General features: G+C 44.7%; 1 protein-coding gene across 1 annotated transcript in view; it reads right to left on the bottom strand.

Moving 5' to 3' along the window:
- The window catches only part of CD9 (CD9 molecule), a 32,677-nt gene extending 8,123 nt beyond the window's left edge, over positions 1 to 24,554 (bottom strand). The window contains exons 1-3 of the mRNA XM_084632668.1: positions 24,355 to 24,554; positions 7,417 to 7,519; positions 1,846 to 1,943 (exon numbers count right to left, since the gene is read on the bottom strand). Of these exons, the coding sequence (XP_084488794.1) occupies positions 1,846 to 1,943; positions 7,417 to 7,519; positions 24,355 to 24,420 (267 nt within the window). The 5' untranslated portion in view covers positions 24,421 to 24,554. The remainder of the gene's footprint in view (positions 1 to 1,845; positions 1,944 to 7,416; positions 7,520 to 24,354) is intronic.
- Positions 24,555 to 27,962: the final 3,408 nt, after the last annotated feature.

Here is a 27,962-nt window from a genome sequence, read left to right as displayed (position 1 = left end):
AGACTTTGTTCCTAGAGGTTTTTATTTTGGGATGTGGTACTACTTTAAAGCCAGTTCCAGGATCTTTACTTCAGAAATTAAGTGGTGATGGAGTGGTGGATTTAAGTGGTGATGGAGACAGGTTTTACACCTTTAAGCTGGCTCTGCAATGTGAATGGAAGGATTATGGCAGAGGGAGACTTTAGAAGCAACGTGTGTACTGAATGAAAGAAGCCAGTCACACGTTTTGGTCACTCCTGAACTATGAAAACTGAACTAATGGTGTATTGTCATTGCTTTAATTCTATTGTTTTGTGGAGCAGCTACAAGATGCCGAGGTCAGCCAGAAGTGTGAGAAGTCCACACCCGAGACACGCAGTTAAGCCAATATAGCCCTAGTTGTAGGCAGCGGTACGTCGATAGAATTCTTCCACTGATTTAGCTACTGCCCGTCAGGGAGGTGGATTAACTACAGCAGTGCAAGAACCCCTCCCCCCAGAGCTGTAGAATCTACACTGAAGCGCTACAGAGGTGTAGCTGCAGTGCTGCATGTGTGCTGCTGTAGTGTAGACAGAGCCTAAAAGCTGGTCTACACTTTAAACTTATACTGGCATAGCTATATACGCGCCATCGGTGTGAAAAAGCCACACCCGACCCACACAGCTATGCTGACAAAACCCTCAAGCAAATGCAGCTCTGTTGACAGACGAGTGCTTCTGTCAGCATAAACCATGTTGTCTGGGGAACGTGTGTCCATACACACGGGCAGCAAAATTCCTTCTATCCGTGTACGTTGCGTCTATGGGGGCTATGCCAGCACAGGCTCTGTAATGTAGACATTGCCTGTGTCCTCCTCCTCTCACAAGTGTTCTTTCCCAATTTCTGTCACCACCGCTGCTCTAAGACCCATCAACTCAGATAGTTTTAGGCAATAGAAGTTGCACTGTGGGATGTTTAGTGACCCTAAGCAGTCAGGAGCTTTGCACGGCATCTCGCACAAAGGAAGTCTGCGTGTTTAACTAACTTCCAGGGAGGATCAAATTGCTGCTAGCATTTAAAAGCATTAAAGAAAGGGGTGGAGGGAGGAGTTAAAAATATCAGAAAACCAACACGTATCACTTGAAAGAGTCTTCTGGAAATGGATTTCTTCCTTGAACACAGCAAACTATGAGTTGTTCTTTCTCCCAGCTGTAATGGCAGCCGGTGCTGATCTGCAGTTAATCTTGTGAAGATTTACAGAAGACTTTACGCACAGCTATTTAATTGTGAGACAGGGAGAGGCTGATAGGATGTACTGGTTTTGTATATAGGTGAGTTATGCTGTCCTCCCATAAGTCACTCAGAAAGAGTGGTGCCTAGGACTACTGGTAACTATAGCAGTTCTTCTGTTGGCTCACATGGCTGAGGCCTTTTGAAGAGGAAAACTAAGGTTAAGTGCCACGTGTGCAATTTATATAATTGTCTATTATCTGCGTCACATGTATTGGTTATATGGTATTCAGAATAAAATGCCGAACCGTGCCATTCCATCAGTTCTGCATTCAGGCATCCCTCACCTCGTCTTTTAACGCTTGAATGTTGCGGCACATATCCGTATTTTAGCTTGCTTTGTCTGAACAGAATATGCTTGATGGGGAATAAAGCCAGATTGGACTTCAAATGCTGGTCATTTCAATTTAGTATTAGGTTAATAAATCTATAGGACAAGAGAAGTAAAGCTTCAAAACAAGCGATAACTGGAGTGGAAGAGAGCTAGAATCTGCTGCCTGACATTCCCACTCTCGCCTTATTAAAAGGCTTGAAGGTTCCATTTGCAGAACACATCCCAGCCCAAGATCAACTGTTACAGTGAAGAAAAACACTTACCAAGCCAAGCATGCATTGCGACTCTTGCACTGCACCACAACATCCCAAGAAACCAACTAACATCATGAGTGCGCCAGCTCCAATTAGAATGTAAACCCCTGGGGGTAAAGAGAAAACAAAGCTGGTGAAGTACTCACCAATAAGGGATTGTAAGACTGTAGTTCGTTTTTAATAGATTCCTCAGGGCAATAGCATTTGTAAGTAGTTGCCTTTGCCGTGGTTTAAGTTACTACGGTTGACATTTTCAAAGCAACGCAGGGGATTAATTCTTTAGAGTGAATGCATCTGAACATGCCCCAAAAAGGTAATGAAGAAACAAATGTTTCTGTTCAAAGAAGCAATAAGATGGGTAACCCCTCTGCCACCTTTTCCACAAGTCATTAAGCCCAGTTTGTTTAGGACACATTATTAATAGGTAGGCTTGGCAAGATCCAATGTAAAAATAGATGGGTGTCAGTAAATATTGATTTTAGCTGACACGCCAAAAATCAGTGAAAAAATATCCATCGGTCACAGCTGGCATGCGTACAGCCTGCCCCCCGCCCCATGCGTATACACACACACCCCCACACCCACCCCTTGTTGCTGCAGAGATTGGGCATCACTGGCCACACAGCAGTGCAGAGAGACCCCTCTGCAGCTCTGCTATCACGGTAGAGCGCGAGGGGGGCTGTGGCAGTGGAGCTGCAAAGGGCTTCCTGCATGGCTACAGGGCCCATGGCACTGGTCCCTGCAGGTACAAGATATGGGGACAGCTGCCGCCCTGGTGGGGCAGAGTGGAGACCTCCAGACAGGGCAGCAAGGGGAAGCCACTCTGCTGCTGAATGGCTCCATCCCTGGGCAGGGGCCTCCTTTACAGCCAGGTACTTGTCGTCCTCCTTCTCACGGCCCTGGCCTGGGGTCTTGGCTCCACCAGACCAGGATCTACCTTGCACCTGTGCGTCTTGGGCTCCTTGGCCACACATGATGCCCCCATGCAGCCCTGCCCTGACCACCCCCACAACTGTAAAAGTAAAGATAAGTATTAATTGCTAAAATTTATAAAAAACAAAAAAACAAAAACAAAAACACCCAATGTAATTCTGCCAAGCCTATTACTAGGCAAGGGGCAGAGAACATCTCATCCCAGGACCATGTTTCCAAACCCATATCGGGAAAGCCTGGAATTATGCCAGAACCAAATCCTGCAAGTTATTCTTTGTAGAATCATGGGCTGTGCTGCAATTGTTCTGACTGGAGGCAGATGAGGTTAGCGATTTACCTCTAACCTAGGGTTTACTGGCTCCACAAGAATGTGGGTGGAAGGAAAAAGGAGCCAGCCATCTGATATAGAGCTTAAGAGTGGTTTTTCCTTTTTAAATGAACGAGTGCCTTTTGGAATCCTCTAGGCACATGAGCATAACAAAAACTACAATTTAGCTAGCTAAACTGGCATTCTCTACAACCACAGCAAATTCAGCCTCCTCTGCCTTTTAAAAAGAGGAATGGGAAAAAAAAAGTTTCAGCCACCCCCACACAACAAGAATCAAGTGACTGAGTAAATTGACTATGGTGCGCTCTCAGACCTAGGAAGTAGCTACTCAAAAGGGGTGGAGATCAGCCTGTCCTGGAGTAGGAGGCCCTTCAGTAAAGGCTCTGTACTCCCAGACCCTGATACGCAGTACAAAACCTGGAAACTGTCAGCATGAGTACCATGGCTGATCAACTACTGCAACTTAATATTAATAATCAATGCTCAGTTTAAAATCTGCATATATATACACACACAGAGAAAACTTTGGAGCTGTCCTACAAGTTTCCTGGATGTGAACTGACAGACCAGATATATATAGATAAAGTTGGTTGAAACTTGAATTTCCATTCTGCAGGATATTCTGACATTTCAGAAAGTTTCCTCTCATCCTAAATTGGGATGGGGAAGAAAAAAAAAGTCAATTTTCTGCAAAACAAAAAGTTTCTGAAAATACTGAAGTTTGACAAAAGGTGAAATGCTGTTTTGACTTTTATAATAAAAATTATGAAAAAGTCAAAACGAACCACTTTGACCTCATTGAAGCAAAAAACTTCAATATTTTTTCATTGATGATTGCAATTAAATTGATATGTTCCTGTGAAATATTTTGATTTTGTCGAATCAGAATTTTCCAGTGGAGTGTTTTTCCATCAGAAAGTCTTCAACTGGCTCTACAGACATTGAAGTAGCAGATTTTCCTCATGGACACAATGAAACAAGTATGAAATGAAACAAGCTGTTTAGGTATAGTGGTCATGAAGAAAGCAGAACTAATTCTAAAAAGTTGATGCACACAAGCCCAAGTGGACTTTAGTATTTTATCTGAAGCAGCTTAAGCCCTCAGAGAGCCTGTTTACATGACTTGCGCAGCAGGGCCTTGCCGAGACAGATTTCTAGAGCGGGAAAAATATTGAAAGAAGGATTAAAGGTGGAAATCTAACACCATCTTTGAGAGGAATTCAGGAAGCAACCATAGCACTAGCATATCCTTGAAGAGAGAATGCAATACCAGTCACGAGGGCAACTGGAGTCACTTCCACAAGTAGATTCATAGGCCAGAAGGGACCACTGACCATCTAGTCTGACTTCCTGTGTAACACAGACCATAGGACTTCCTCAAAATAATTCCGAGACTATTTTTTTTTTTTTAAAAAAAAAAGAAAAACAGAAAGAACCTACACCACCACCTAATCTTGATTTCAAAATGGGCAGTGATGGAGAATTCATTATGACCGTTGTTAAATTATTCTAAGGGTTGATTATCCTCAGTGTCAAAAATTTACACCTTATTTCCAGTCTGAATTTTTCTAGGTTGTACTTCCAGCCTTGGATCATGTTACATCTGTCTTTGCTACACTGAAGAGCTCATTATTAAATATTTGTCCCTTATGTAGATACATATAGACTGTAATCAAGTCATCCCCTAACCTTCTCTTTGAAGAACAAAAATGATTAGGGATATGGAACAGCTTTCCTGTGAGGAGAGATTAGTAAGACTGGGACATTTCAGCTTGGAAAAGAGATGACTAAGGGGGATAAAGAACTAGGGGTCACTAAATGAAATTAATAGGCAGCAGGTTTAAAACAAACAAAAGGAAGTATTTCTTCACACAATGGACAGTCAACCTGTGGAACTCTTTGCCAGAGGATGTTGTGAAGTTCAAGACTATACTAGGGTGCAAAAGGAACTAGAGAAATTCATGGAGGATAGGTCCATCGATTGCTATTAGCCAGGATGGGCAGGGATGGAGTCCCTGGCATCTGTATGCCTGAAGCTGGGAATGGGCAACAGGGGATAGATCGCTTGATGATTACCTGTTTCTGTTCATTCCCTTTGAAGCATCTGGCTTTGGCCATTGTCGGAAGACAGGATACTGGGCTAGATGGACTTCAGTCTGACAGAGTATGGCCGTTCTTATGTTAATAAACTAAAGAGATCGAGTTCTTTGATTCTATCACTATAAGGCAGTGGTTCTCAAACTTGGGTTGGGACCTGAAAGGGATCACCAGGGTTGGCTTAGACTTGCTGGGGCCTAGGGCTGAAGCCTGAACTCCACTGCCCATGGCTGAAGCCAAAGTCTGAGGGTTTCAGCCCTGGGTGGTGGGGTTCAGGTTGCAGGCCCCCTGCCTGGGGCTGAAGCCCTTGAGCTTTGGCCTACCTGTCCAGAGAGGTGAGGTTCTGGCTTTGCCCCCTCCTTCTACCCCCGGGGCCATAGGGCTCAGGTTTCGGTCCGTGCTCCCGGGGCCGTGAAGTAATTTTTGTTGTCAGAAGGGAGTTGTAGCGCACTGAAGTTTGAGAACCCCCGCTAGAAGGATAAGATTAGGTCATGGAGGTCACAGATTCCATGACTTCCAGAGACCTCTGCGACATTTTGCGCCTCACCCCTACAGGGGGGCCCTGGAGCTCCGAGACCCCACGGGACGGTGGGTGGTGGCCTCCTCCTCCACCCTCAGGCTTCAGTTATCCCCCGTCAGCTCCCTCCCCCCCGATTATTTTTAGTTAAAGTCACAGGCAGGTAGCAGGCTTCCTTGAATTTTTGTTTATTGCCCGCGTCCTGTCTGTGACTTTAACTAACAATAACCTTGACAAAATCGTAACTATAAGCCAAATTTTCCAATCCTTTAATCATTCTTTTGACTCTTCTCTGAACCCTCTCTAAATTTATCAACATCCTTCTTGAATTGTGGGCACCAGAACTGGCCACAGTATTCCAGCAGAAGCCAGACCAGTGCCAAATCCAGTGGTAAAAGAATCTCACTACTCCTACTCAAGATTCGTCTGTTTATGCATCCCAGAATTGCATTAACTCTCTTGGCCACAGCGTTTCATTGGAAACTCATATTCAGCTGATTATCCAGCATGACTCCCAAATCTTTTTCAGAATCACTGCTTCCCAGGGCGGAGTCTCTATTCATGTAATTTTGGCCTATATCCTTTGTTCCTAGAAGTACATATTTACATTTAGTGGTATTAAAACCTATACTGTTTGTCCCCAGTTTACCAAGCGATCCAAAAAGGTTAACCTTATACCTGAGGGATAAAATGTCACAAAGAGTGGTTCAGAAGGAGCTTTCAGCAGATTGAATACTCTAACTAGCTCTAGTTCTAGCCCCCTATCCCCTTTGTGAATCCACAGGGAATACAATTTTGAATAGAGGAATTTGGGACTCTTCCTACTGGTAGATGCAAGATGGTACTTCAGCTCCCTTCACGCCAGCGTGTAAAGGATAGGATGCAAACTCTTGGATGCAATGAATCTGTGAGCTTATGAACAAGTCCCGCAGGTTCTATGGAGGCTGCCTCATTTGAGTATGTGCCAAGGCTACCAAACATATTACTGCATCAATGAGGCCCAATGTGCACAACCATGATCCTTGCTGAGACTGTCTGGTTCTGGATCATCTTCTGTGCCAAATCACGATATTCTGGGGTTTGAAAGCTTTGACGTGAGCCAGGTCTACCAAGATTCATACATACTCCTGTTGCCTCTAAGTTCAGACTTTGGGAGCTTAGTAATAAACTTTTATTGCACTGTAATTTTTTCAAGTCACTGCACAAATAGCAACTCAGTTTCGAATGAAGCTCTAGTGACTCACACCCTGCTGGAGATATAGGCCAGTTCTTGGATCCCTTCCAAGGGACTGTCCTTCATCAGCCAGTCCTCCACACAGGGAAACACATGCTCTATCTCATCAGTTCTAGAGAGGTCTCTAGGACTGGTAAGCATAGTGTAAGCACAGACACACATCTCTAATGCCAGCCAAAGAGGCAAAACTGGTCTATTAGTGCTCTTCTTCTATGGGATATCTTAGATCTCCATTGCATGCTAAACCAGTGTGCGCATGTAGGCATCCACATGGTACCAAGTACCCTGAAAGAGAGGTGTGCTTATTCCAGACTCACCATATTTACCTGAACATCTTAAAATCTCAGACAACAATTGAGTATTGCACTTTGGCAAGTTGTTGTGAAGGTTAAAGAAGACAGAGCCCATTATCAGAAAGTTCTTTGTAGGAAGGGAATTTATGGTACTCAAATACTTTACTTCACCGCTTACCAGTATAGAAGTTTGAGTTGTTGGATTCCATATCAAAGATACTTTTTGTCTGCGTATCAAACCGAAGCCATAGTCCAATTGCAAGGACTGCAGTTCCTAAAAGCTGTATGAATCAAGAGAAATGTTGTTAAAGAAATAAGTATTATGCTGTTACAAATGTAGATGAGGATGATAATTTTACATATTATTTTTAGACTAATATTATTATTATGAAGGAGAAGGACATTGCCTTGTCATTTAATTTCCAGAACTAAGATGTTATTTTCATTTTGGCATATTTACGTTCCAACTTGGTCCTGTATTAGTCTCCAGCTTTGTACATATCCAGCAGAGTATTTCACAAGTTTAATTGCACCATAATTTACACATCAAGCTGAATGTCATTCTTGTTCCATACTGAAGACATGTTACATTTTGGACTGTGTCAACTTGTTGGGTTATATATTTCCACTTATCCCTGAACCTCACACTGCTTTACAGAGGACCTATTGTAATCAGGTTGAATACTGAAGCATACTGATGTTTTCACACTGAAGACAACGTTGTAATATGCTGAAGACAATGCTTTGTAGGCAGTTTTATTTCTTCCTACATGAATACCCACTAGTAATTTCAGTGAATTACGGGACTAGCCAGATTTAGGTCATGGGATGTTCTATGTTTCTGGCACAGTGGTAAAAATAAAAAAAATCGTCATATGGACTGATGAGGTCATCAGTCTAAGTCTGCCCAGCATAAAGTAGAAGCTAAGCAAAGGAGATACATGGGCACATTATAAGAGGGGTAGAAAATACAGAAGGCAGTGACAGAAACCATGCTGTATCCTAATCTGAAGTTCTGCATTCAAAATTGGACCCAAAAAGGTGATCTGCAAACAAAGAACCAAGTCTGTGTACCTAAGGATCCTGCCTGGCTGTGCACATGCATACATGTGGCAAAGGACATTTAATATTCACAGACTAACCTCTGGAACAGTTGCCCTGCTTCCAAAACAAGGGGTTAGAGATCAGAGTTACAGTTTGCAGCAAGCTGAGGTGTAAACCTAACCCACACTTATCTGCCACACAAATGTCTGTGTGTGGATCCTGTTGCCATGCACTGAAAAGTCCCCTAGTGTGTTTTCACCTATGCTGCTTTGAAATGGGAATAGATCAATGCACACTAGGAAACTTTTAGCAGCAGCAGGGTACACAAGGACACCAACTACACGGGAGGTTAGTGTGGAGTAGATTTACACCCCAGCTCTCCACAAACTAAATGTTTGTGTAGCCAAGCCCTTAGATTTTGCCTTAACGTTTTTTGTGGCAAAGAGAAGTTTGTAACAGATGACTAGAACTAGTAACTGTTAAGCCTAAGGCTTAGGAAATCCCAGGGAACAGTTAAGCTAGCTAAGAGAGAACAGACTGGCATTCACAGGCTTCTGCACCCAAAAGAGACTGGAAATTGTTACAAAGGCTCAAATTATTGTCCCCTCTGCAGATGGCGGCAGGTTGTCTGCACTACTGATCTCCATGGGTGCACGTTTCCCTCTCTCTCCATATCCTTTTCCCCTGAACCCCAGTGAAACCCTGCACTGGACACATGCACAAAGAGAGGGAGCAAAAGACCCCTCTTCTTCCTGTATATTATAGTGCAGACATTTCTTGGGGTGGGGGGGTGAAAGAGGTGAACTGTTGTTGCCCATATACATATTTCCCCTCCCGCAATCTCTCCCCCCAAAATGATGGAAGTGTGTGGCGTTCCTTGAAGGAACCCTACATGGGGTGAGAGGGGAAAAAAAAAAAATCACTAGCAGGGGAGAATTTGGGCTTTTATTTAATAGCTTAGAGAGGAGTTGCAATTTAAATAGCCTCATCTCACTGCAGTGGAGATTGTCCTTAAAGAGGCTTTAAAAATACCTTAGGAGTTGGGCGGGGTGGCCAGAGAGAATGACCCAGCCTCTGAACAGCCAAAGACTGGATTTACCTGATCAGAGAAAGCCACACATACCTGAAAGACCAGCACTACCTTTAAAAGCAAGCATCTGATGACCAACCTATCAAAGAGGAGCCTAAAGGTTTAGCTGGAGTGCACCATTACACATTAGTTTGTTCTCTAGGAACCAGTCACATTCAGAGACTTCCAACCCAATCAAAGATATATTAAAAAGTCTTGACACTTCAAAACCAAAGTGTAACCAGACAGACAATATTCTTCAGGTTGTACCTCAACTGAATAAGAGTAAGGCCTGGTCTACACCTAAAGAGTTTTACTGGTGTCACTATGTTAATGCGGGGTGTGATTTTTATATATATAATTATGCCAGTAAAAACCCTAGTGTGTTATAAAGTTATAACAGTATAAGGTGCTTTATAACACACTAGGGTATTCTGCTTTGCTGATGGTTGGCAATAAACTATACTGGTATAACTGCATCCACATGGGATGGGGAGGGGAGAGTTTGCCACTTTATCTAGAATAGGTAGAATAAAAGCAGTGGAAATTTTTGAAGTGTAAATAAGATTGGACTAGGCTGAAGTTCAGAAAGTGCATAGAGTTATAAAGAAAAGAGTGTCCAGTAGATAATGCTATTCTGAGATACCCCAGCACGCACAGGCAGCAAGAGTCATAATGAAGAGCCTTCATCTCTTAGAGGGTCAAGAAATTCTCTTCTCACCCTTTTCCCCACCATATCCCGAATGGCCAAAGAAGCAGTGTGGGGTTTTCAAGGAGTGACTCATCTGTCAACAAGCATTCAGCACTACTCCCTCATCTCTGCATATGCAGGGTTCTCATTAAGGTTCCATTTTCAAATGGCTTACGTGTTAGCGGTTGCAAGCCCGTTATAGACCCGAGTAATGTGTATTTTAGATAGTTATAAACTGGTCAGTGGATGGTGTACTGTAGATACAAAACATGATTGTGAATGACTTATAGACCAGTTGGACTGTAACAAATTAATAAGCAATTGATGTTGTAACAAATGGTTCTTTGTTAATGTATCCTTAATATAATGTCTGATCAGATTAGGGTTGTTTACCCACAACACTCCAGCTCCTCAGTGCAGTGACACTTACCCTCTTTGCTTCTTAAGGCTAAATATTGCTATTGTTTGGTTTTCAAGCAGCCTCAAGCCTTTTGTGAATAAAATGACAAAGCATATCCGATTCAACTTGCGGCAGCCTCCCAAGTTAATAGGGACGAGCCCTTACCATAGGGTTGCCAACTTTCTGATTGCAGAAAACCAAACACCCTTGCTCTGCCCCCAGACTTCACCCCTGCCCACTCCATCCCCCCCCCTTGCTCTCCCCCACCCTCACTCATTTTCACTGGGCTGGGGCAGGGGATGAGGGGTTGGGAGTGTGCTCTGGGGTGGAGAAGGGGGTTGGGGTGTGGAAAGGGGATGAGGGCTCCAGCTGGGGGTTTGGGCTCTGGGGTGGGGCTGAGGAGTTCAGGTTGCAGGAGGGGGCTCCAGGGTGGGGCAGGGCTCCCAGCAGCACTTACCTCAGGCGGTTCCCGGGAATTGGTGACACACCGCTCTGGCTCCTACGCACAGAGTGGCCAGGGAGCTCTGCGTGCTGCTCCTGTCTGCAGGCACTGCTCCCACAGTCCCCATTGGTTGCGCAGCTCCCATGGGAGCTGCGGAGCTGGAGCCACCCTGGTCGCACCTCCGCCTAGGAGCTGGAGAGACTTGCATGCTACTTCCAGGGAGGTGCATGGAGCCGACCACTGAGGCCAACCAGACTTAGCAGCCTGGTCAGCTGTGCTGACTGGAGCCGCCAGGGTCCCTTTTTGACCCGATGCCTGGCAACCTTACCAGGACCCTCCAATCTACCCACCACCACCCCAAATTTGGGGATTTTTCTAATTCCAATCCAAGATGAAAAATTTGGGCCTCATCTTTCAAATTGGAGACAGACTTTTCTGCTCGGCTCTATTTTCAGCTTTCTGCCTGGGAAAGGGAAGCTGTACACTGTTGGTTTTAGGCTATAAAGAGCGGACCTATACCAAATCCAAGGCCAGTTTTTAAAAACAGAATGGAGTTTGGTTTTTTGAACCACATTCTTCTCAAATCAAAAAGATGCTTTTATGACTTTTGTCTGGCTACCACAACACTGTAAAACTCCAACTGGAAGGAAAACCAGTGATAATACAAGCTATTTTATGAAATGGTATGTTTTCTACTTTGGAGCACAGTTCTACTCAAAGCAACCATAAAAATGGCATTACAGAGCTCTAAGCTTATCACCTCTCAATAACTACATATTAAAAGAGGCTCAATTTATAAGTAAAATGGCTCACCAGTAAGAAAAATTATACAGTTAGAACATACTTGATGATTCTGTTGATCTCCCCCTCCACAGGTGTTTTAGAACAAAAAATAAAAAACAGATTCAGGGACGTATTTTGTTGGGGTCAAAAAGATGTATCTTAAGAAATGAAGGAGACAGATCTTTTGTTTGTAGCATTTTCCGACCACAATTTCCTATTCTGAATTTGTAACACAAGGTTACTAAGCCTAAACAATAAGCCTATAATTTAAGCTTGTTACTTGGTGCACATAAAACACATTGTCAATCAGTTCCACTGTTTCCTCTGTATAAAGTCAGTTACTTCTCCTTTGTTTGTTTGGGTTTTTGCGTATAGCAACAGGAGAGAGAAAAGAAGCATTGTTCTTGCCTTTAAAAAAAGAAAATTCAACTGTTAACCCTCCCAAAATTGACAGGTTAAATCTAGAGACGGTATAGAAACCCAAAGTTAACTTTTTAAACATAATATATTTAATTCTTCAATTAACTTAAATTGAAATCCACTGTACCTGCAAAACTTGGACAGATCCTGTTATGGGAACAGGCCTGTCATAGACACTGTGTCAAACCTAAACAAAAACAGGAGTTAAACTGATATCCAACTTGATGGCTGAAAAAGAATTCTAATCCCTAAAGAGGGCACTAGTAATGGCAGAAACTTGACGTTTTAGAGTTCTCTTCTTTGTCATTTGTATTAAGGCTGCTAAGCATCCAATTGCTTCCTCCAAAATCCATCCCTAGTCATCTTTCACTTCTTACAACAGCAGCTTTGTCCTCCAGAACTTGCATTACTCCTCAATCCATTTTACTACAGCTAAATTGTTTTCCTTGCATGTTACTCTTACTACATCACCCCTCTTCTTAATCCCTGCACTGGCTTCCAGTCATTTTCTGTATCAAATGTAAACCCCCCTTTGTTGCTTTCCAGGCTGTGCTTCTGTATATGTATTCTTGTCTCCTACTGTGGCCCACAACATGCCCTTTCTTCTCCCAGTTGCATGCACCTTGACACACTCCTAGCCTCCACTTCCTTCCTGCATCAGTGTCCCTGTGTAACCTCAGTCTTAGAAATTCCTCCTCTGAGCTCACCTCAGTTCTGTTAGCTTTCCAATGCTGAGTACCACTTTATTATTCCTGTAAGGCCCCGCTCCCATGAACTCTTTGTTTTGTTTAAATTTATATATTTTACACACCCACACGCTATAGTGCGCACAAAGGTTATCATGGTATTTACTGTTTTGACTCTAATCCAGTTTGACACTGCTTTTTTGCTCCTTTACCGTGCATAGCCATCCTGGATTTTCAACTTATTTGGACCAGAGTCCCAGACCTGCGTTATTTTTTCCTGTAGAAAACCCATGTACACCTATAATGTTCCAGAGTGGAGTTACTAGATAACTGGGTTTTGACAGAACAGATTATTCTGGACAACCAATCTTGAGGAAGATAAGATTGGGTGGGGGAGGGGGGGTGAGAGGGAAGAATAGCTCCATGACCGAGCTGGATGTTAGATGAAAGTTATAAATCTGAGATGGTATACAAACTATTTTCACCTCTCCTTGAAAACACTTTGTATTTGAAACTTTGCTAATGAGGCCTTATGTTTTTAAGGAAAGTGTTATGTTAATTGAACAAGGAGATATCAGGGTATAAAAAATTTTACTTATTCCAAGTTTTATTCATTTATCTTGTGCAAGAACAAGTATACTATGTTAGGAGGTCAGGCAATTCGTTTTGGAGTTAATCACTGAAGTCGTTTGAGCCTCTTGGATCTCCAATGAAGGATTTAAGTTCAGAAGAGATCTCCTGGTCTTGAGAAGGGCATGACCTTCACAGGCACAGGTTGTGAGGGTCAGATAGGTACAAGAAACACAGACACATACAGCGGAGCCTGTGAGCTTTTGGACAGAGGCAACTCCGGTTCCAGAAGCTCAAAGATATCCTAAAAGTAAGGTCTCAAGGTTGGCAGATGATGTTTAGATGGGTTAGTTAAGTGCAGTTTCTTCCTTAGAGCTTGCAAGGTATACAGAATTTACTTGTGGGCCTTCTGTATTTGCTGCTACAGAACCAAGCTCCACGATGACCATTACCGACCTCTCCACTACCTCAATCACATGCAGACTATGGAGCTTGTCACTCCATAGGCACCGCCTGCATAAGATCTATGGTTCAAAGAACTTACCAACTCTGAAGAAACCTGTGTAATTAATTTAAAAGTTTTACAAGTCGTAACTCCTGTTTAAAAGCTTGACATATGCTGACAAAGTGGCTAGGTTACATTTTATGAGAGGGATAAGGGAGCACTCCACTCAAAATTGCATCTGATTACCTTATAGAAGAAAAAGAAATCTAAGAGTAAATCTCCACCTTTTGTTCCACCCCATCATCAGCAAGAGTGTGTTATAAGTTATTGTACCCTATGACGGCAAGGGCCCAGAAGTGGATTTTACTTTTCAATTTGCAGGTGACAAAATTAGTTCTTCCAATCTCTTCAAAAACGACAGAGTTCCACAGATGTGGAACAGCTTCTGAAAAATCTGTCTGAGACTACGTTTACGCTACAGAGCCTACCCCAGCATAACTAGGTCAGCACAGTTATCGTCCCTACAGAGCCTACACAAACAAATGGGGGTTGTCTGTCAAGGTAGGAACACCACCTCCCTGAATGATGTTAGCTGTGTTGACAGAAGCCCTCTTCCACCAACACAGCTGTCTTTTAAACTGGGGGATTTGTCGGCATAGCTAGGTCAGTCACAGGTGCAGTTATTGCACACCCTTCACTGACGCAGCATACCAGTATTACTTTAAGTGTAGACCAAGCCTCGTGTGTGCAAATCTCCATCCAGGGGTTGAAAGCTCCATTGTTCCAGAGCAAGGGTAGTCAACAGGCGGCCCAAGGGCCAAATCCAAACTGCCAGATGCTTTTGAACAGACCGCAAAATGTTTTTATTTACGTATCATTGTTGTTATTATTTTTGTATTATTTTCTCTGGAGTCTGGACCTTGACCAAGAAATTTGGACCGTGACAAAAAATTATTGATTACCCCTGTTCCAGAGGGACATAGCTGTCGCGTGGGTCATGGACTTGAAATGAAGGACCATCTCACTTTAACCTTTCTGAGCCTCAGTTTCCTCTCCCACCCTTTGTCTGTGGCATCTATTTAGACTGCAAGCTCTCAGAGCAGGGACTGTCCCTTACTATGTGTATGTAGAGGTATTAACATAACATGGCCCCACCCTCTGTTGGAGTTACTGTAATACAAATAATAAACTTGCTGGGATTAATCATGTGCAGGGCTTTTGAAGATAAAGGACTAAAACCTTAAATTAGGCAAATCAACAAGGGACGGAGAGAGCAGACTAGGCTGATGTGTGCCAGAACCCTTGTGATTTACAATGAATGGCAGAGTATAGTGCCCAACAGAAGGTCCATGAGAACTCCTGGGTACTTTCCAATGCCTATGAAAGGTGCGTATGTCTCTGGATAAGTGGGTTTGGGAGGAATGGATCAGGGGAGAGAGGGACCCTTCCACTGTCATTCAGATGGCATTAGAAAGTGGTCATTCTCTATGCGCCTAGGCTCCCTTTTCAAAGCTTATTAAAAGCTCACTGCACTTTGGAGTGCAAAGCCCTAGAGCTGCCAAAATTTGAAATGAATGCCATTTAGTGATATATATTTGATTAAAATCAAATTTGGGAAATTAATCTGGAGGCAAGGGAAGTGAAACTGTAGCAGTCCATTGCAGTCAGTAAAAACCAGAGTATTTCCACAGCTGTGAGCATCGTAGTGCTGCACGTAGGAGGAGAAAGATGGAGGGGAGTTTCAATAATCATTTTTGGCTACTACTTGTCTGTTTTTTCCAGGCATCACTAAATGACCATTCCTCATTTAAGGCTATCCAAAAGCATGCCCTCCCCTCCCCACCTTAAAAATGTGAGTGTAGAGTAAGTCAGTATGGTCCCTCCTCCCCACCTTCAAAACAAGAAAACTACCAAAACATTTACCTCAAACTTTCCACTGGTACAGAAACCAAAACAACCACTACTTCCACATATGCATGCCTATATACTGCCTTGAGCCAAGACCAGACGTGATACTGCAAAGCATGTAGAAAGAAGTTTTGAGATTATTATGAGCAATTTAGGAACATGTCTGGTTTTGAACAGACTAAAACTGCTGGCTCACTATAGACAAGAAAAGAAAATCACGGATAAGAAAAATCAAATAAGGGTTTTGAATGGACTGAGATTGAGCCTTAGTAAAGGCATCACTATCCACAGCAGTATGACTTTCCAAGCTTCTGAGATGCATAATGCATATCTGGCAATTATAAAAGAGTGAGCAACTGTTTATTACGAACATGGTTAACCCTACTTTGCTTTGAAAATTTATGGGTTGGAAAAAAAGATGTTTTCTTTCTCATTAAGCAAGGTCTAGTTTCAAGAGTGTTATTTGCAAAGTTAATGCAATGCCTACTGTACTGCAACAGCATTTACTGCAATAAAATGGTGTGACATTACCGGGAATTCCTGAACCAAAGCCAAGACTAGTAGCCATTTTACACAAGTTACTATTCAGAAGTCAGTCTACTGATTTTACATTTATTTAAAATTGCAAATTAGAATTAAAACTGCTAGAAATCTAAATATAGATAATTTCACATCAGATTTCTCAGGGCAATATACTGCAATTGTGTTCCTGATTTTCCACAACATTTTACATGGAATTCAAGTAAGTACACTGGAAGTTAACGTATCCGTTCAATTGAACACAAGTAGTATTTTGATTCAGGCTCTACAGCCCATGACTAAGTCAACAGCCTTGACCATTACACAAGGCAGAGAGAAAATATTTTACAAAAATGCTTGGGCTGGTTTGTTTTTTGCTAAATGCCTCTGCTTTGTGAGAATAAATTTCCCCCCACTTATTTGAGTGGCTTAAGGCAGGGGTTCTCAGCCTTTTCCTTTCTGAGGCCCCACCAACGTGCTATAAAAACCTCCATGGCCCGCCGGTGACACAACAGGTATTTTTCCGCATATCCAGTAGATGCAAAGCCAGGGCTGGCATTAGGGCAGGGGCGGGCAAACCTTTTGGCCAGAGGGCCACATCAGGTTTCCAAAATTGTATGGAGGGCTGGTTAGGGGAGGCTGTGTCTCCCTGAATAGCCAGACGTGGCCCAGCCCCCGCCTCGTATCCGACCACCCTGCTTCTCACCCCCTGCCGCCCCCCCCACCCAATCCACCACCCTCTGCTCCCTGACTACCCCTGGGCTCGCCACCCCTGACTGCCCCCTGCTGCCCCATTCAACCCCCCCCTCATTCCTGACTTGCCCCCCAGGACCCCTGCCCCATCCAAGCCCCTTGTTCCCCACCCTCTGACTGCCCCAACCCCTATCCACACACACCCCGACCACTCCCCCCCCACCTATCCAACCCCCCTCAGCCCCCGCACTGCCCAGAGCACTGGGGGCTAGCTTCCCAGGCCAGGAGCTCAGGGGCCAGGCAGGAGGGCCCTGTGGGCCAGATGTGGCCCGCAGGCCATAGTTTGCCCACCTCTGTGTTCGGGGGTAGCAAGCAGGGCAATTGCCCGTGGCCCCACACCACAGGGAGCCCTGAAAAGCTGAGTTGCATGGACTTTGGCGTTAGCCCCACGCAGCTTGGATTCGGCTTTCTGCTCTGAGCCCCAGGGAGTCTAACACCGGTTCTGCTCTCTAGTCTATTTTAGCAACCCCCCTGAAACCTGCTCCCAGCTTCCTAGGGGCTCCCGGACCCCTGGTTGAGAACCATTGCCTTAAGGAAGTCTGTTCTAAATTTGTCAATACACTTTAAAGAGGCTGGCTGTTTTTCATACAATCATAGAAATGCAGGACTGGTAGGGACCTTGAGAAGTCATCAAGTCCAACCCACCGCGCTATGGTACAACAAACAGATGAACTAAGTGCTCTGTCACAAAGTGGATCAGACATACCCTGAAGAAAGGAAGAAGCCTCCAAAGTCTAATCTTACCATTAACCACAGTTTTACTGAAATCATGGCCTCTGTAAACAAGGGTGAGTGAGAGATACAAAATAGTACTTCAGAACAGGGTTGATAGATTTAAGTCACTTGATTATTATTTTTTTTTTTTTTTAAATTTAGGTCAGGTTGAGTCTTTGTAAAACTAATTTTAGCACGTGCTATTGCAACTTTAGATTAAAATTTATAATGAATTAGAATATACATGTTCTTTTTAAATGCCACTACTAGCAGGGTATGGTCTTTGAATATGCAAGGCTGCTATAAGCAAAAAAACCAAAAAATATTGAAAGTTAAAGCCCTGATGCTGCAAACACTTAAACAGGACTGTAAATTTACTCACACGAGTAGTTCCATTGTCTTTCACAGGAAGTGCTTAAACTTAAGACAGGTTTCAGATCTTGTCTTCACTATGGTGCTAAATCGGTGCCACTGAGATTGATGCAGCAGATTCTGTTTAGTGGGGCTGGTGAAGATGCGATCAGTCGAAGGGAAAGCGCTCTCCCATTGACATAATTAATCCACCTCAGTAAGAGGCGGAAGCTATGTCAATGAGAAAACATCTCCCACCACCTTAAAGTGGTATAAATTGATGTAAGTTATGTTACTCGCGGTGGGTGTGCGCGCGCGGGGTTTTTTTTACACCCCTGAGCGACATAACTTACATTGACTTAAACGATAGTGTAGACAAGGCCTAAGTGAACTTACCATCAGCAACTAACATTAAAAACTCTTGGTGGCATAAAATCTTTACTTCACACAACATTACTTCAGTGTTAACAATGAAGTTATTTGGACATTCAGTACATTAAACTTACGGTGAACATTTTTTATATACAGGACAAAAATTTTAAGAGCCCCTAAGGGCTTCTGAAAAATATCAACTTAAGTTGTTTAGGAACACAAGTCCAACTGACTTCAAACCCTGATGGAGGAGTTTAGCCTAGTCAAAACATGTCAGCTTTTCTGATTTCTGGAAGTGCCATACATCAGAAGGTGGTGATTGTTGCAAATATAGTACTCCCTCTCCCAAGTTATTTTTGGCATCGGTTCCCTCTTTTTAACTCTCCCCCATACTATGCGTTCTCTCTCTCCCCCTCACTTCTTTTCCTCCAACTTCTTTCCTCTCTCACCAATTCCAGCTGCTGTGCTCCCTGGCTCCCCCATCACACTTAAGAGAATTGGTGGCTCCAACTGGTCTGCTCCCAGGTCCTTCCAACACCAGTGCCTGGGCCCCAGGCTGCTCCCTAGCTCCATTCCAAGTAGCCTGTCACTATGCACACGTGGAATTACCCAAGCCCAGATACAGAATTTCAAGACAAACATTTGGCTATGTAAGCTAAGTATTTTTAAGGAGCCAGTCATAAGTGTGGTTAAGGCCACACACCCCACTACACTGCTGAAGAACAGGAATCTATAAGGCCTTATTATCTATATTCAGAGATGCACCAGTTTAACTAAAGGTACAGTTTAAAACCAATTTACAAGCCTAATGTAAACACCAAAATAATGGCAGTAAGAGGTGTGAGCCTCTCAGGAAATTCCCTCACCTGGAGGGAAAAAAAAGGAGAGCATGGTTGAATCACCATCCTCTTCATATCTTTCAGATTGGGTGGGGAAACCCTTGAAAGTTCAATATTCAAAGAGGGAAAGTGCCAGAATGAAACCACACCCTATAATTAGGTGAATAAGCTTAATTAAGTGGCACAGTCATCCTTGAAGTTGTGGGGGGAGGCGGGTAGCTAGCCAAACTGATCCTAGTACAGTCTTTATGAGCTTGATCTCTCATGTGCAAATTTCCTAGGGATTCATAGTCCTCTGCCTGGGTCACAATGCGCCTGTACACCTGTGTTTAAAAACAGAGTATTTAAAACAGCTTTAAGGCAAGGGTACCTCAGTCCAATTCTAAGGTAGATCATATGAAATTGACTGACATTTAACTCAAGACTCCTCATGAGATAAAATTATTTACAGTGGCTGAGAATGATCACTCACTTTCCCCAGCATGCACCCACGCATCCCCCCCTGCGCAAGTTGTGCCCTGTATGAGTGGACCCTCTTTTAAGAGCTAAGGATTATTAGTTAAGGCTTGTGGAGTTGCTCCAGATTAACTGTTCCTCATTAACTACATGGGGGAACACTCTTTGAATTTGTCTACAGGGGAGGGGAAGTGGAAGTAGCCTACTGTTTACTGCTACCAGTTAACACATCTAAAAACTACAGACGCCCTAGTCTTCTCTGGGAAGTTACCTCATGTTAGCTAACATGAGGTAACAGGAATACGGGTTTTTCCCCTAGTGAAGACAAGGCTAAAGAGCTTACAGTCTACATACTTTTCTTTCCTTTCCCCATTCCCAATTCACTGACACCACCCTAACGCTTTATCTTCTACAAAGCCTGGTAAAATGTAGATCTAGAAGCTAATCTTAAGGGTCAGTAAAGTGGTACTATGCTGTAGCACAGAATGGGGAAGAGCTCCCTGGCTAAGGGCATTTCACTGTAAATACCCTGCCAGTTCTCGTCGCTGATCTCAACTGCTGTGGCAGCACATGCAGAGAGAAGTGCTTACTACCATTTATAGATTAAACACATGCCTTAAATTGCATGCAAATCACAGAGCATAGCAGCCTGCTGCACTATGAGCAAGTGGAAGTGTAGGAGTAGTTTTACAGAGTAACTTCATGTAGAATCATGCATTCTGGTAATCCAGACTTCAGGTAGACACCATTATGTAAAATACTAGAATTTGAATTCATAATTTGTTTACCAGATTAAATTTTGTTCCCAGCTTCCCATCCTCCAAACCCAAGTTAATGTTTAGTGAATATCAGATGGGGAATCACATTTTACAGTTGAGATATGCAGAGACTCTGAATCCAAATACTTTCAAACTCTCTCTCTCTGCAGGAGATTATAAATCTAGATGTTCCCAATGATCAAGTGTTTTGATTTGGCTAGTTATAGGGCTAGAATTTGTAGTTTGTGCCTGATAAAAATCAGAGATTGTATTCAAGGCCATCTACATAAACAGATTACTAGTGAGGTATATTTTACTGAACACATGCAGTTGTCTTTTCCCTTCTAGTACTGCATTTACTCACAGAGTTCTCTTTTCCAGGTTTCACTATTACTGCTAGTCTGCATGTCATTAAGAATCAAAAAGACACTTCATGGATTTTTGGGCATAGCTTTTTGATGGGAGGAAGGAAAGAGGTGTGAGGAGTTGGCTGAAACTTGATTATTTTTTAAATAATGGATCTTTTTTTTTCCTTTTTGAAAAGAGACAGATCTGGGTACAACTTCCTATACGATTCCCTTTGAGTCACATCTGACCTTATTCCCCAGACATTTACAATGAACCTACAGCAGGGTCTATTACCTTCCCTTTGTTGTACTTATGTTTGTTCTAGAGGCCAAGACAGAAGATTCGTATTTAGCAGTGTAAACAGCCAAAATACAGATGTTCTCTGATTGTTTAAATAGAAGCCACAGGGAATGGATATAAAAAGTTTGAGAGGCCACAGCTTCTAAATGATAGTTTCCGGAGATATTGCTTTGCAGTCTACCCTAGCGCTTTGCAGTGCTCCCTGGCTTTCATTTCTGTTGTCTTGCTCTAATAAAATAACTTTGGACTTCCTGGGCACATGGCACTCTGAGAATGCACTGTTAAGTATGTCCCAGAGAGAAGCTGCCAGCTTCAAGTGAAGATTCCACCAGCAAGCAGCATGAGTTTAAACCAGGGGTGGGCAAACTTTTGTATGGAAGGCCGGTTAGGGGAGGCTGTGCCTCCTCAAAAAGCCAGGCATGGCCTGGCCCCCACCCCCTATCCGACTCCCCCCTACTTCTCACCCCCTGACGGCCCCCCAGGGACTCCTGCCCCATCCAACACCCCCTGTCCCACTGCACAGCACAGAGCACCAGGTCAGGCCGCGGCTCTGCAGCTGCGCTGCCGCCCAGAGCATAGGTGCCAACTTTTCCCGGTGCCGGTGGGTGCTCGACCACCCCCCGCCCCAGCCACACCCTGACACCACCCCACCCCATCCCCATTCCAACCCCTTCCCCAGAGTCCCCGCCCCACCTCCATCACCTCCCTGCCCCTATTGGACTCCTTCCCCAAATCCCTGCCCCAGCCCCGCCTCTTACCCGAGTGCACTGCCTTCCCGCTTCTCCCTCTCCCTCCCAGCGCTTGCCACTGGGTAACAGCTGTTTCGCAGCAGCAAGCGCTGGGAGCTAGGGGGAAAAGCGGGAATGCAGCACGCTCAGGGAAGGAGGCAAAGCAGAGGTGAGCTGGGGCGGGGATTTTTCCCCCGGGGGTGCTCCAGCCCCAGAGCACCCATGGAGTTGACACCTATGGGTGGCACAGTGAGCGGAGGCTGCCAGGGAGGGGGAATAGCAGGGGAGGGGTCAGGGGCTCGCCTCCCGGGCCAGGAGCTCAGGGGCCAGGCAGGAGGGCCCTCCGATCCAGATGTGGTCCGCGGGCCATAGTTTGTCCACCTCTGGTTTAAACTCAAAGGAAACAAATGTCTTAATTGTATGTGTCTGTTACCATGGGAACTTATATATGCCACTGGTTCCCCTCCCCGATGTTAAAAAGCAGGCTACCTGGTATGCTTCTATTACATTTCTGTAGAACTATGGGTAGAAATTGAAGTGAAATTCAATTTTAAAAAATGAACTGAGGCTATTCAATGGGATGAGAAGTCTGGAAACCAATAATATTCATACGTAACAAGGCTGATAAAACATACTAGGTGAGAGGCAAGTTTTCAATGTATAATTGTAGCCAAAAAGGGAAAAAAAAAAAAAAAAGAAGACAGCTTTGATCTGCATACAGAATTCTCTCATGGCAGAGTTACACATGCAGTGTATTTTACACAGCATACATTTTCAAACTAAAACAATACTAGGATTAGGATTTTCTTCAGCAGATACTGAAGATGTCTCTTTAAAAGTATACAATTAAGAAAGGTTAAAGCCTTGGTTCAACATTACAAATCACTTTCTGCTTGTAATCAAATCTACTAGCCTGTGGAAAACGAGTCTCCCAAGGTAAATGGATCATCAATAGTCTGCACTATAGCAAGGAATTTTAAAATCCACTGCATGGGATAAGTTTCAGAGTAGCAGCCATGTTAGTCTGTATTCGCAAAAAGAAAAAGGAGTACTTGTCGCACCTTAGAGACGAACAAATTTATTTGAGCATAAGCTTTCGTGAGCTACAGCTCACTTCATCGGATGCATTCAGTGGAAAATACAGTGGGGAGATTTTATATATACAGAGAACTTGAAACAATGGGTGTTACCATACACACTGTAACCAGAGTGATCAGGTAAGGTGAGCTATTACCAGCGGGGGGAGGGGGCGGGGGCTTTTGTAGGGATAATCAAGGTGGGCCATTTCCAGCCATATCTCCCCCCCAACACACACACCCCTCTTTTTCCATTAGGGTTCTACCAGTTTGCTGGCATTCATTTAAAATTCAAGTTCTAGAAGGTCAATTACTTTCTGGGAGTTTGGTTCCCTCCCCCACTCATGCAATTATGTGAAGTTAGCAAATGTCTATGTAAATCACTACCTGGCCTTTTCTCAAATCCAGGCTTGGGAAAAGGTGGCTAAATGGAGCTGACTGGCAGGTACGGTATGTTAAAACTGGACTGTCTGACGTCCCGCAGGCCTTGGGTGAGCCTGCCGCCTGAGTGTTGTGTGTTTATACACTGAAGTGGGCAGGCTGCCAGCGGCTGGCTGCTACCCCACTCGCTGCTCCCCGGGAGCGCTGCCGCCCAGCAGCCCCACCCTGGATTATTGGCGCCGCGGCGACCAAGGGAAGGGTGGGGTCGGGGGAGGAGAAAAGCAGGGGCCCGAGACACCCCTTGAAGATCCAATACATTCTCCCACTGGAGCACATCTAATGCCCCCCCCCCCCGCCCCGCAAGTTTCTCCAGTTCGGCTCCGTTTATAAATGAAAACAAACTGGGGGCTGACCGTGCTCGCACCCTGTGAGACTGGGGGGGGGGGGGGCGCAGGAGAAAGAGGGTCCCGTCTCTCCCCAACGGGAAGGGAGAGGAATTGAGAGCGCGAACTGAAGCCGCTCTGGAAGGCGACTCCTCTCCACCGCCACCCGAAGGAGGAGGCGCCCACGCCCGGGGGCACGGCCAAGGTGCGACGCTCCCAACCAGGGCGGCCTGTCCCGGGGGGGAGGAAGAGAAGCAGGTTTGCCCGAGCGCCCCGGCAGCAGGGAGTCTTCCCACGTGCCCCTCCCTCCCGTCAGCAGCAGGGAGCGGAGGCTTCCCCGGGCGAGGCTGGGCGCAGCCTGCACTGAGCTGCCACCCGATCGCTCGCCGCGGGGCCGAGCCCGGACGCCGCCCGCTGGGGCGCCCTGCCCGGAGAGCGGCGGCCCTTCCACCCGGGAAGCGCCGGCCCCGCTTGGCTAGCCGGCCCCGGCAGGGAAAAGCCGGAATCCCCCGCGGGCGGGGAAGAGACCGACTCTCCTCTTCCTCTAGGGGGACCCACCGCTGGGGGCACTGACTGCCCCCTCTGGGGGGGGGGGGGAGCATGGGTTCACGGCACCATCCTTCCCCCCGCCCCCCCGAGCGGGTTCCTGCCCCAGGGGTGGGGGCGTGCTGGGCTCTTACCCAGAAAATGAAGTTGAAGCCGAAGAGCAGGTACTTGATGCACTTGGTGCCCCCTTTCACTGGCATCTTGCTGGAGGGTCCGGGGCACTGGGCAGCTGCTGTGGGGCTCGGCGGACGGAACGGGACGCAGCGAAGAGACTTTCAAAAGTGCCACTCCTTAAATCCGGGTTTCCGTGGAGCAGTTCCGTGCACCTCCCCCAGGCTGCCCAGCCCCCTTTTCCATTCCTCTGACTGCCCTGCCCCTCTGTACCTACCCTGCCCTCTGGCCAGTCCCCTCCCACTTTCCCTGCCTTGCCTCACTCTGTCTCTCCTCTACCCTTCCCTCCCCTGCACCTGCTTCTCTGCCTAGCCATCTCTACACAACGCTATGCCACCTTTGTGTGCCCTCCTTGTGCTCTTATCCCTGCTCCTCTGCCTTTCCCTGCCTGCAAAAGGGATTTCCCTACCCCCCCCCTGAATTTCCCCAACCCCAGTTTTCTGAACTAGTTACATGCCAATTTAGTGATTGTTTGGAAATATGAATTGAAATTGAAACATTAATACACACTTTAAAAGCATATACATTGTATGATAAAATACATGTATCTGAAAAAGTATAATAGATTTGAAAAGTATGAACATAGACTAGCTTCCTTAAACAGCTGTTGTTTTTAATGACCATGTCAGTGCATTCATTTTGGTGATGTTGGCCAACCTAATAATTTCAAATTATGATTTGTAAGCAAAGGCTAAATGAGCTGTCCCTGACAGCTAGTGATGGGCTTGGGAGACAGGCTTCAGGACCAGACTGTATTTACATTCACACCTAATCTACCTAAGTATCCAGCAAACAGAGCTGTGTTACCCAAGTGATAGATTTTGGCTGGGATTGGGTTACAGGTGTTTTGCTTGATGGTCTGCCTGAGTCACAAGTACTATTAGACCTGCCCCTCTCCACTGTTTAAAGACAGAGCTGGTTAGGCTCCATAGATAGTCTTTGTTGTGTTAAGTGATCACTACAGCTGAAATCACTGATAATCAGGTCTAAGTGCCTAGACCTGCTGTGGGACAGTGTTTCTGTGGAAGAGACGGCCCAGTCTGCACTAGCAGCGAGATTCCCCCACTGAGAGCTCAGCTGAAATCACTGAGAGCTGGGTGGAACCTCAAGAGGCCAACTCACAGAGGTCACAGTGGCAGGTAGTAGCAGAAGGTGATGGCGCAGGGCCATTGGCAACAAAGCGATGGAATGAACGGTGGCCCAACGAACAACAGTGGCCGGAGTGAACAGTGAGCAGCTGGAGGAACGAGCAAGGTGTCTTCTTGCCCCCAATGTGGGAGATGAACTCAAGTGAAAGCACCTCTGAACTCTGAGTCTCCACTGACCAAGGACAACACCGGTGCGTGTTAAATGAGGCTGTTAAGAATGTAGGAGACACAACACAGTTCATGTGAACAAACATGGCTGTGGCATCATACTTTCTATTTAAGCAAGAGATACCACACACTACAAACTAGAGGCCAATGTTAAGTGCATTGTCACTTGTTCATCCTGAAGTTGAACACTGGTTCCAAACAAGATCAGCAGATGCTCACTATCTTTCTGGAAGAAACTCAACTGACTGGCTAGACGCATGTGTTGCAACAGTAAAAGACTCAACAGTTGAAAAAGTGAAGAACTCTCTCCCCACATTCAAAAAATTTGCATACATGGCTGATGAATGCGCCAATGCAAATGGTCATCAAGTATTAAGTCATTGTGTACATTATCTTGATGTCAGTGGTAGGCCAGTAGATGCATTTCTAGATATTCAAGTTATAGAAGACAGATTGGCTGCATCTGTGACAACCCACATCTTAGAAGAGTTAAATGCTTGTCAATGGGATCCCAAACAGATGGCTGCTTGTGCTGCAAACTTCTCTGGAAGACATGGTGGAGCACAAGCTTTACTCAGAGAAAAGCGTAACCCTAGTCTCTCCTATACACACTGCAGAGGCCATCTACTCCAACTAGCATTAGTATGAGCTGCAGACTCTTCAAAATACATTAAAAAAGCTATAAATTTGTCTTAATTATATTGTTTTTTCAGCAAGAGTCCCAAAAGACTGAATATCTTGGGACTGAAGTTCAGATTAGTCCAACCTGGGACAACCCTCTGGCTTTCTCATGAGTGATCCTTGGCTGTTGTCTTAAAATTACTCCAGCCATTATTACTGGCTTTGGAAAGCATCTACCAAGATGGGATGGATCTAAGTAGTGAGGCTGGTGGATTACTTTTGCTACTACATTTAGAGAAGACTATTGGCATTCTCTCTCTTGTAAGTCTACTGTTGAAACCACTTGGGTCATTAAAGAATGCTATCCAGGCATCTGCTACAACAGTAGTAGATCAATCTTTGTCCAGCAATAGAAGCTACATTTGGATCAGTCAGAGAGCTATCCATTGAAAAAGAACTGGAAGTTGACTTCACTCCCGAAGCTGACCAATGAAGGCATTTAAATTGAATCCTTAAGTGAAGAGGACAAGAAGTGTTAAGACAACTGAAAAAGTACACAGACTTGATTCTTAAAAATCTACAACAGTGACTTCTAGATTCTACTTAACCTCTACGTAGCTTTTACAACAACTGATCCAGAAACTGAGGGCCAGCATCTAAGAGGGGTGCTGTCCCTGAAACACTGGATCCCTTCTAGGATAGAAGTGTAAAGCCTGAGATTTTTTGTTTATTTTCTGCATAATTTGTATGTTTGCTTTTCCTTCCTATTTAATCTTTGACACTATGATTTTTCTATTAAATAAACCTTGTGTTTGTTTTTACCCCAAGCAGGTCTGCACTGGGTACACTATAGAGTGCGTGTGCCCAAGTGAACTGATAGTTGGGGCAGGTTTCACTCCTTCATGGGTGATGACCTAGAGGAGAAAAGTCTAAGTATCTGGTAGTTAAAAAATTGGGGAGATGGATTAGGGGGTCTCTGGAAGGGGTTGTTACTGCAAAGAGTGACTACAGTAGGTTGCTAGAAGCTAGGGTTGAGAGCTTTATGCTTGTGGGCTCGTTACTGGTGTCGGAGCTCTGAACCACAGCACTATAGCATTAAAATAGCAACAGCAGCAACAACCTCTCAGCAATTGAACAACTAGACCCATATCTTACTACTCATCCAAGAGGAGAATGATGCACAGAGTGAAAGCAAAGATGAGGTGGCTATGTGCCACTATTTGCTCCAGGGGCACGTCTAGGGCATGTTCTCTTCTTCTGATCTCTCCCTCCCCAGAGAAAGCAGACTCTTACAGCTTGTTTACACTTTTAAGTTATTTCAGATGAAGTTTTTGGGCTTTAATTAATCAAGGGATAGCTATTCTGAAAATGGTGTTTACACTGTTTTGTATTTAGCTACTTCACTTTTGAATTATTGCATCCACACAGCATTGTGCTTTTTTTGAAACAAGTGCATGACATTCTTGGCAGAAGTCCCATGGTGCAATGTTCTGCCACTATGCTTTGTGCATTCTGGGATTTTTCTCACACATTGTGGGATCAGTACTGGAAGGCACTGGAATTCTGGGGTGGGGGGGTCAAACTAAAAAATTACCATAATTCCTTTCCTGTCATCCCATTATTCATCTGGCTTT

This window comes from Lepidochelys olivacea, assembly GCF_965140295.1.
Source record: "Lepidochelys olivacea isolate rLepOli2 genome assembly, chromosome: 1".
NCBI classification, from domain to species: Eukaryota; Metazoa; Chordata; order Testudines; family Cheloniidae; genus Lepidochelys; species Lepidochelys olivacea.
Note: the sequence above shows the minus strand (reverse complement) of the source record. Positions and strands in the feature narration are given on the sequence as shown.